General features: G+C 34.2%; 2 protein-coding genes across 2 annotated transcripts; both read right to left on the reverse strand.

Annotated features, from left to right (window-relative positions):
• Positions 1 to 600: 600 nt before the first annotated feature.
• Positions 601 to 1,842, reverse strand: LOC134254377 (uncharacterized). Its single transcript, XM_062736908.1, has one exon. It carries the CDS (start codon positions 1,761 to 1,763, stop codon positions 636 to 638), a length of 1,128 nt encoding a protein of 375 aa, XP_062592892.1. The 5' UTR covers positions 1,764 to 1,842; the 3' UTR covers positions 601 to 635.
• A 3,199-nt stretch (positions 1,843 to 5,041) lies between these two features.
• LOC134254378 (uncharacterized) lies at positions 5,042 to 7,687 on the reverse strand. Its single transcript, XM_062736909.1, has 2 exons — positions 7,652 to 7,687; positions 5,042 to 7,434 (listed from the first exon to the last, which is right to left on the reverse strand). Exon 2 carries the CDS (start codon positions 6,595 to 6,597, stop codon positions 5,746 to 5,748), a length of 852 nt encoding a protein of 283 aa, XP_062592893.1. The 5' UTR covers positions 6,598 to 7,434; positions 7,652 to 7,687; the 3' UTR covers positions 5,042 to 5,745.
• Positions 7,688 to 8,316: the final 629 nt, after the last annotated feature.

The following is an 8,316-nucleotide window of genomic DNA, read 5'->3' on the forward strand; positions in this document are numbered from 1 at the left end:
GTCTTAGAGAGCAAAATAAACTTGGCAAAAAATAACCTTGTATACAGTAAGAAGGATACTGAGTTTTTCAAGGCCATTTCCCGTCTATCTGGAGTGAGCTTTAATTCTAATCACCCATTGTTCAGTACTTTTCCCTTCTACATATTGGTTCAGTCATATATGTATATAGACCCATGCTAATGTCTCACAAGGAATGTATTATATGTATGATATAAATTCCAGCAGTAGGTATTATACTGATTTATAGCCCATACATAAGTTTTGTACTCTGTATAAAACGTAAAACTCCTGGCAACATTTTTGGGAACATAAAGGCTCTCATGGTATTCCTTGTAGAGATACTTTAAATGCTAAACATCAACACATTATGATATAATTAATATAATTAAAATCTCTGATCTTGCATACATGTCGTCAATAGATTTTTTTTGTTGAAAAATTCTTATAATTTACATCAAAACATGTACACTATATGATATCAACGTATTAAGATCTCTGATCTTGTGAACAGATTTTTTAAAATTAAAAATCATTTACATTAAGCTTGTACAGTGCACCTGTATGGTGGTATTTTGTTTAATGTATTTTTCTTGGACTTCTTTAATTATAGCTTTACTGCAGATATTTGATTTTCTTTACTTGTTTGTTACTATATTCAGCAACAGATTGTCATTTGTATCTGCACACAGTCCACAGGGATAACTCAGTTCACAGTCTATATAACGGAGGAACTGTCCATTCTGGTCTATGATGTGGACACAGTCATTGTTAATATCAGCTGTAAGGATGTGACTCTGACTGTTTGTGGTGATTCCTCGTGGACTGAATGGTTTGTTCTTTGGAGCAGGAGTATGTCCAGTGTACCTGAATCTCAGTTTCCCGGCCTGATTGACCACCACTACTGCATTAATTTTATCATCAGGCACACAGATATCCTGGTTCCTGCTCTCAGTAATGCATCTTAGATAAAAAGAACTTGGTGAATAGAGAGGTTTACTTTTATCACCAAACTGAATGGTTTGTTTCTCTGTGGAGCCAGAGTAACGGACAACTTTTGTTTGTTTGTAATCACTGTCCATGATAACCAGGAGGTCACCAGAGGAGGTACTACAGACACCGCGAGGTATCCAGTTCTGTAGTCTGATCACCTCCTCTATCTTCTCATTCTTCACAATGTTCACAGTTCTTTCATTGTGATCAGTATAAACTAGATCTCTACTTTTTGTCACTGTTATGTTAGATGGATAGAATCCAGACTTGGTTCTGATTGACTTGAGTAGTGATCCCTGATTGATGCCAAAGAGTTTCATGGTGCTTTCAGGTCCACTTGTCCAGATTTCTTTATCACTATGACATGCCACATTGTAAAGGCCTCCATACCCAGTGTCTATGGTGATGACAGTCTCTGGTTCATCAAGCAGCTGTTTGACTGGAGGAGAGGATCTAGCTTCTGGTGATTTCTGCGTTGTCTTCATGCTGTAGCCATGTTTATCTGAAGTTAAAGAACTTGATGATAAGGCTCCAAACAGTTTACCAAGTTCTGTGCCTTGGATTATTCTAGGTGTAAATTTCGGCAAAGATGGTATTATTTTTTCTGGAAGATATATTTGTGTCTTCATATCAGATGTTACACTGAATAGTTTAGAAATGTCATTAGAATCCACTGCAACATCAACTGAAATGATTTCATCCTTGATGTCAGACATTGTCTTCTTTATTTCATCCAGATGTTTCTGTAGAGTTTGTAACTGTGTCTTTTTCATCTCATCAACTTCCGCTTTAGGTTTCTTGACAAGTTTGTCAATTTCTCTGTGCCAGTCTTCTCCATGTTTTGTTATGGCTGTTGAGAGATCTCCATAGTTTTTTTTCTAAATGACTCATTCTGTTTTGTACATCAGACGCAATGTCCTGGTAGGTGGGATAAAAAATATCTTTTAATTCAAACTGTTCTTTTATAATCACTTTTTTCTTCTCATCCAGAATTTGTAAAAGTTTTGACAATTCATGACCCAAATGTTGATTCGATGCAAGGCAATTGATGTAGACAGGAATATCACATTGTTTACAGTACATTTCACATCGTTGTTTATCATGAGATGTGCATACAGGAAAGATCACAGTGGATTTTCTGTTCTTGAAGTCAACAATTTTATGAGTTTTTGAAAGATCAGCTGAGGCATGTTCTCCCACACAGGCCTTACACAGGTTGACAAGACATGTATCACAGTGCATCTGTACCACAGCGGTCTCACACAGGTCACATCGCATCACGTCCTGGGCACTGGTACGGGGGTCCATTATCAAACTTGGACTGTATTACTGTATTGAACTGTTGAAAGAAATGGAATTTTAAAACGCATGTATCAGTATTCTTAAAGTGTCTTGATAAAATGACAGTAAAACATATATCGGTATGTATTTTTATACAGGAATTTATTTAAGGAATCACTGTCTAGTTAGTATAGTATGCCAGGGCATCAACGATAGTGGGAAACATGGGATAATTTGCATAACAGGCGAATTATCAAAAAATCAACTTCGGTAACTTTAAAAGAGTTATCAAAGAGAAATAAATTAGACATGGAAATATTTAAAGAAAAGCAATGCTCATTGGCACACGTCCATGCATTACTCTAGATTACTATTGTATACATGTTAGTAAACTAGCGTACTGCATGTAACAGTCGTACATACAAAACAGACATGCTTATATTTGTACAGTTTACAAAGTTCAGCTGATAGAAAACGAAAGCAGTATCTCTCCCAATTTCCTATCATATATGACCTTAGTAATTGGTCATTCTAAACAGCGTCTACTTTTTTTTTATTATTTTGTTAGTTTTTCAGACCAAAAAAGAGCAAATTAATGAAGTTAATTGAAGTTTAAAAAAAAAAAAAGAATCGGTCCATCTCCATCTATTAATCTGATTCTATTACCTGATTTTATTGGCGTCTTGTCAGCCTAATGCACGTGACCCACTGAAGTTATCTATGTAATCGAGTAAATCTACCTGTTATTTATTTATAGTTCCTGGTCTATGTATATTGGGGACAGTGCAAAAATGAGTGCAGAATTAATCTCTAGCTCACTATAGTTTAAATTTCTTATCATCTGTTGTCCTTATATCTGTTCATATTGATTCAGGATCTAGGACCAAATGTCCTCAGAAGTTTTTCATGTCAAACGTAGCATTTTTTCTATCTCTATAATTTTTCATTTGAAATTGAATAATACAAATTAAAAATCTCATATATACAGATGAAAAAATTATATTATACAAAGGGAAAATTATATAATACAAGTAAAATTAATCAAATGAAAAAATACAGTAAACAAATGGAAAATAATATGTTACAAGGACATGAAATAGAAAACCAAATAATAATTTCTCCATTCTCCATATAATTTTTTGATACTGTTAACATGGGTTTATATGTTTGTATACGATATAGGTCTGACCGCCCATTTTCATCTTTATCATTATAAAATTGTAACACTGCTATAAGCCGTAATATACTGTATATATCTTCTGCAATAAAGAAATTGAAAATTAAACAATGCAAAATAGAAATATTCAAAACAATTAAAAATATAATACAAATGAAATGGAAAATTACGTAAAGAATCCGAAAAAAAATCAGACAATTTAAATGGGGGGGGGATTGAATATTGCAACGTTTCACCTGCCATAGAGAAAAGAATCAAATACTTGTGAAAAATATTGTAGAAAAACTTCATTTTCAGTATAAAACAAGAAAACGATATCATGAATGGAGTCATCATGATTAAATCAAGGTGTTCTAATTTATCAATGAATTTCTAAACAACTCTATTCTTTAAAATTATAATGATATTAATCTCAGGTGGTTAAAATCTGAGTGAATCATTGATCTTTGGGTAAAATGGAGATGCAAAAAGACTCCTTTTTAGCTCACTTCAACGAAGTTGGGGGAGCTTATGTGATACCCTATGCGTCGGCGTGCCATGTTGAGGTTTTTTTGGTGCAATTTTCGTTTTAGGAACTTCTAAGCCCTACCTTGATCAGACATATCAAAAAGTTTCCAACATGTGACTTTTGTTGTATTTACATGTACAGTTCATATGTAGTAACCCTGTTTGTTTGCAGGTTTTTATTTATTAGAGAATCATTTCGAAAGTAAAATGCACTAAATTTCAGCATAATATGTTGGGTAAAATTGACAGAAATGGCCTTTTAACTTGATATTTTTTTAACGAAACAATATACATAATTATATACATTTATCAAGCTAAGAGTAATTTTAGTTTTAACAAGGTCAGTGGGCCTCAAAACCAGCAGAATACTTTCTTACAGTTGCTTAAGATTATTAAGATTCATAGGCTTTAAAACACAGTCCCTGAAGATGTAAGTAGAAATTTTATCGGAACGCAAATTTAGCGGTTTCTTCTTAAAAAATATGTACCGTATAAGTAGAAATTTTAGGAAGGATTTAATTTTGGCATTATTAGCGAGGCTTTTGAAATCACTAAAAGTGAATATCGCTAAAAATAAATATAGTGCTTTTTGTACTAGCTTCTTTAGTGAAAATTTCTAAATCGCTAAAATTACTTATCACAAAAAATAAAATACCAATTTTTAAGTAGAAATCGCTAAATTTGCGTCTCGCTAAAATTTCCATTTATACGGTATTTTATTTTAAGCAGGATGAAATTTTAGCTACTTTAAAAAGCGCACTCAAGAAACTTTTACAAATATAGAGAAATTAATTTTTAGCAATATTTAGTTTTAACGATCTTGGCACCCTCGCTTATAATGCCAAAAATAAATACTCGCGAAAAATTCTGCTTATACGGTATTAAGGAACATATTTCAGAAAATGTGCATCACTCTGAAGTAATTTTTTTTTTCATTTGATTTTAATTTTAAATTTATTTATCTGTCCAAAATATATACAATATGAAAAAAAACATGATTAACGGAAACAATAATATCTTTTTGTATTTATATTGCATGAAGCAAGGAAGGTATTTAAACACTTGTCTAAAAATTGCTTAGCATTTTATTTCCGTTCATTAAATCGCAATATAATTTATTCCCATGAAGTAAAAGCTTGTCCTTGTATAAATGCAAAGGAGATACATTTCATTTATTTCTCAGTTTCGTGTCTCACTTATTGCTTAACTTCCGCCATTTGCACACGCAGCTGTTTAACGGCGAGAAACAGCGAGTTCTGTATCAATGCAAAGCCTGCTTGTGTCCTCCTTACGGTGTCGGCTTAATTGGCGGATCCATCAGAAGGGTGGATTCCAATGCTTTCAGTCTTTCTGATATATCAACCGCAGTTGGATTTTGCTCAATAAGCTTAGCTGCATAATTAGGCTTTTTAAGTTTTGATAACACCTTTGATGTATTTTGTTCCATTTTCGAAATTTGAAATTCTATTCCGCAGGCCTGAGAGTTGTTCTGTCAAAGCTAGCACTGCAGATTCCTGGGAGTCCTTAGTGTTTTTCACTTCTTTCCGTTTAGCTATTTCTTTGAGATTTTCAATATTACTTCTACGACAAATATGTTAATTCTCAAGAATCACAATTTACTGGCCTACAGGCAAATTTTAGACTACAAGAACAAAGGCATGGCTTCAAAGAAATGTTTCGATTGGTGTTGTATTTATGAAGTAATTTAATTTTTATTTAAAGTCTTATCTTACACATTGCATCTATACAGAAAACATTTTGAAATATTTTTATGTCTTTCATTATGGCAATCATTGCAGATATTTGATTTTCTGCACTTGTTTTCGTCCACGTTGAGCAACAAACAAATTATCATTTGTATCTGTACACAGTCCCCAGGGCCAACTCAGTCCACATTCTATGTAACGGAGAAACTGTCCATTCTGATCTATGATGTGGACCCAGTGATTGCTAATATCAGCTGTAAGGATGTGACTTTGACTGTCTGTGGTGATTCCTTGTGGATTGAAGGATGCAGCAGGAGTATGTCCAGTGTACCTGAATATCAGTTTCCCGGTCGGGTTGAACACCACTACTGCTTTAGCTCCATTATCAGACACGCAGATATCCAGGTTCCTGTTTTCAGTTATGTAGCAAAGATAACAAGAAAAGATAGGTTCACCTTTATCATCAAACTGAATGGTCTGTTTCTCTGTGGGGCCAGAATAACGGACAACTTTTGTTTGTTCGTCATCATGACTGTGCATGATAACCAGGAGGTCACCAGAGGAGGTACTACAGACACCTTTAGGTTCCCAGTTCTGCAGTCTGATCACTTCCTCTATCTCGTCATTCTTTACGATATTCACAGTTCTTTTTTTGTAATCAGTGCAGACTAGATTTCCTCTTTTTGTCACTGATAAGCTAGGTGGTGTGCCCCCTGACTTGGTTTTGATTGACTTGAGTTGTGATCCCTGATTAATGCTGTAGAGTTTCATAATACTATCTTGTCCGCTTGTCCAGATTTCTTCATCACTCAGACAGGCCACATTGTAAAGGTTCCCATACACAGTGCCTATAGTGGTGACAGTCTCTGGTTCATTAAGCAGCTGTTTGACTGGAGGAGAGGATCCACCTTCTTGTAATTTCTGTGTTGTCTTCATGTTGTATACGTTGCCATGTTTATATGAGAACTTGATGATAAAACTCCAAAGAGATTAGAAAGTTCCTCTCCTTGGATTTTTCCAGAAGTAAATACCGGGGGTATTGGTAAAGGGGGCACAATTTTTTCTGGAAGATTTTTGAGTCTGCTCATATCAGATGTAACACTGAATAGTTTGGAAATGTCATTAGAATCTATAGCAATATCAATGGAATCGATTTCACTCTTGATTTCAGACATGTTTTCATTAATTTCATCCAGATGTTTCTGTAGAATTTGTAACTGCGTGTTTTTCATTTCATCAACTTCAGTTTTAAGTTTCTTGACAAGTTTTTCAATTTCTCTGTGCCAGTCCTCTCCATGTTTTGTTATGGCTGTTGAGAGATCTCCATATTCCTTTTGTAGCTGACTCATTCTGTTTTGTACATCAGAGGCAATATTCAGGTAGCTTGGATAAATTGTATCATTTAATTCATTTCTTTCTTTTATACACATATCCTTCTTTTCACCCAAAACTCGCAAGAATTTGGATAATTCATGACCTAAATGATGATTAGATGCAAGACAACTGATGCAGACAGGAATGTCACATTGTTTACAGAACATTTCACAAAGTTCTTTATTATGAGATCTGCAAGCAGGATAGATTATAGTAGATTTTCTATACTTAAAATCAACAATTTTATGAGGTTTTGAAAGATCAGCTGAAGCATGTTCTCCCACACAGGCCTTACACAGATTGACAAGGCATGTATCACAGTGCATCTGTACCACAGCGGTCTTACACAAGTCACATCGCATCACTTCCCGGGCACTGGTACAAGGGTCCATCATTACACTAAAAACAAAATATCAACTTTCATGAGTATATGTCTATGGAGTAATAAGATATATGGGCCATTAAGGAGGCGGCTTTTGCAGACATACACATGTAGATAAACAAGACATCATGTTCATGAATTATTGAAAATTTGAGTTACAGAGATATTTTTCACATGGTTAAAGCAGGGAGCTCTAATTTTTTTTATTGTACAAAATGTTCAAGTAATTCCTACCTTAATCACCTGAATGCAATTATGGTGGCCGTCATCTCTATTCATATACACTCTGATCATGTGATCCACTATATGTGTTATCTACCTGTCAGGTGGTTTATCTTCCTAATTTATTGTGGGGATTTAAATCAATCTTTGCAATAAGAGGAATGTGGTGATAACGAACAATATTCAATCTCAAAGTCCATAAAACAATACAAAATAGGAGCAGAGCACACACGGACCTCCGACACATCAGAGGTGGGATATCCAAAAGTAGTCAAAACGGTACAGAAAATATAGATAGATACAGTTGAACTTGAACACCGATATCTCAAAAATCAGTCATTTTATGTATTTTTGCTTTGGTTATCTCTAATTATTGGTTATCTTGAAGTTTAGTCTGGGTCTCACTGAGTTCAAGATAACTAGGTTTGCCGTGTTTAGAAATATCTCCAATGTGTAAACCAGCTGATTTGAATCTAAAGAAGTTCCGTCATGATTGTAATATTTGTTATCAAGTTAACAGAGTGGCATTGTTCAATAGCGCGCGTGCATAGAAGATACGCAGTTTACAAATTTCAGTTTAAAGATATGAAAGTAGATATATCTCCTGCATTTCCACAAAATTTACAATTATGATTTTGTCTTCGAATAATGTTTTAACTTTTAAACAAATGTTACTA

This window comes from Saccostrea cucullata, unplaced genomic scaffold (assembly GCF_032062105.1).
Source record: "Saccostrea cucullata isolate Sc308-1 unplaced genomic scaffold, CSIRO_AGI_Scuc_v1 ctg6250, whole genome shotgun sequence".
NCBI classification, from domain to species: domain Eukaryota; kingdom Metazoa; phylum Mollusca; class Bivalvia; order Ostreida; family Ostreidae; genus Saccostrea; species Saccostrea cuccullata.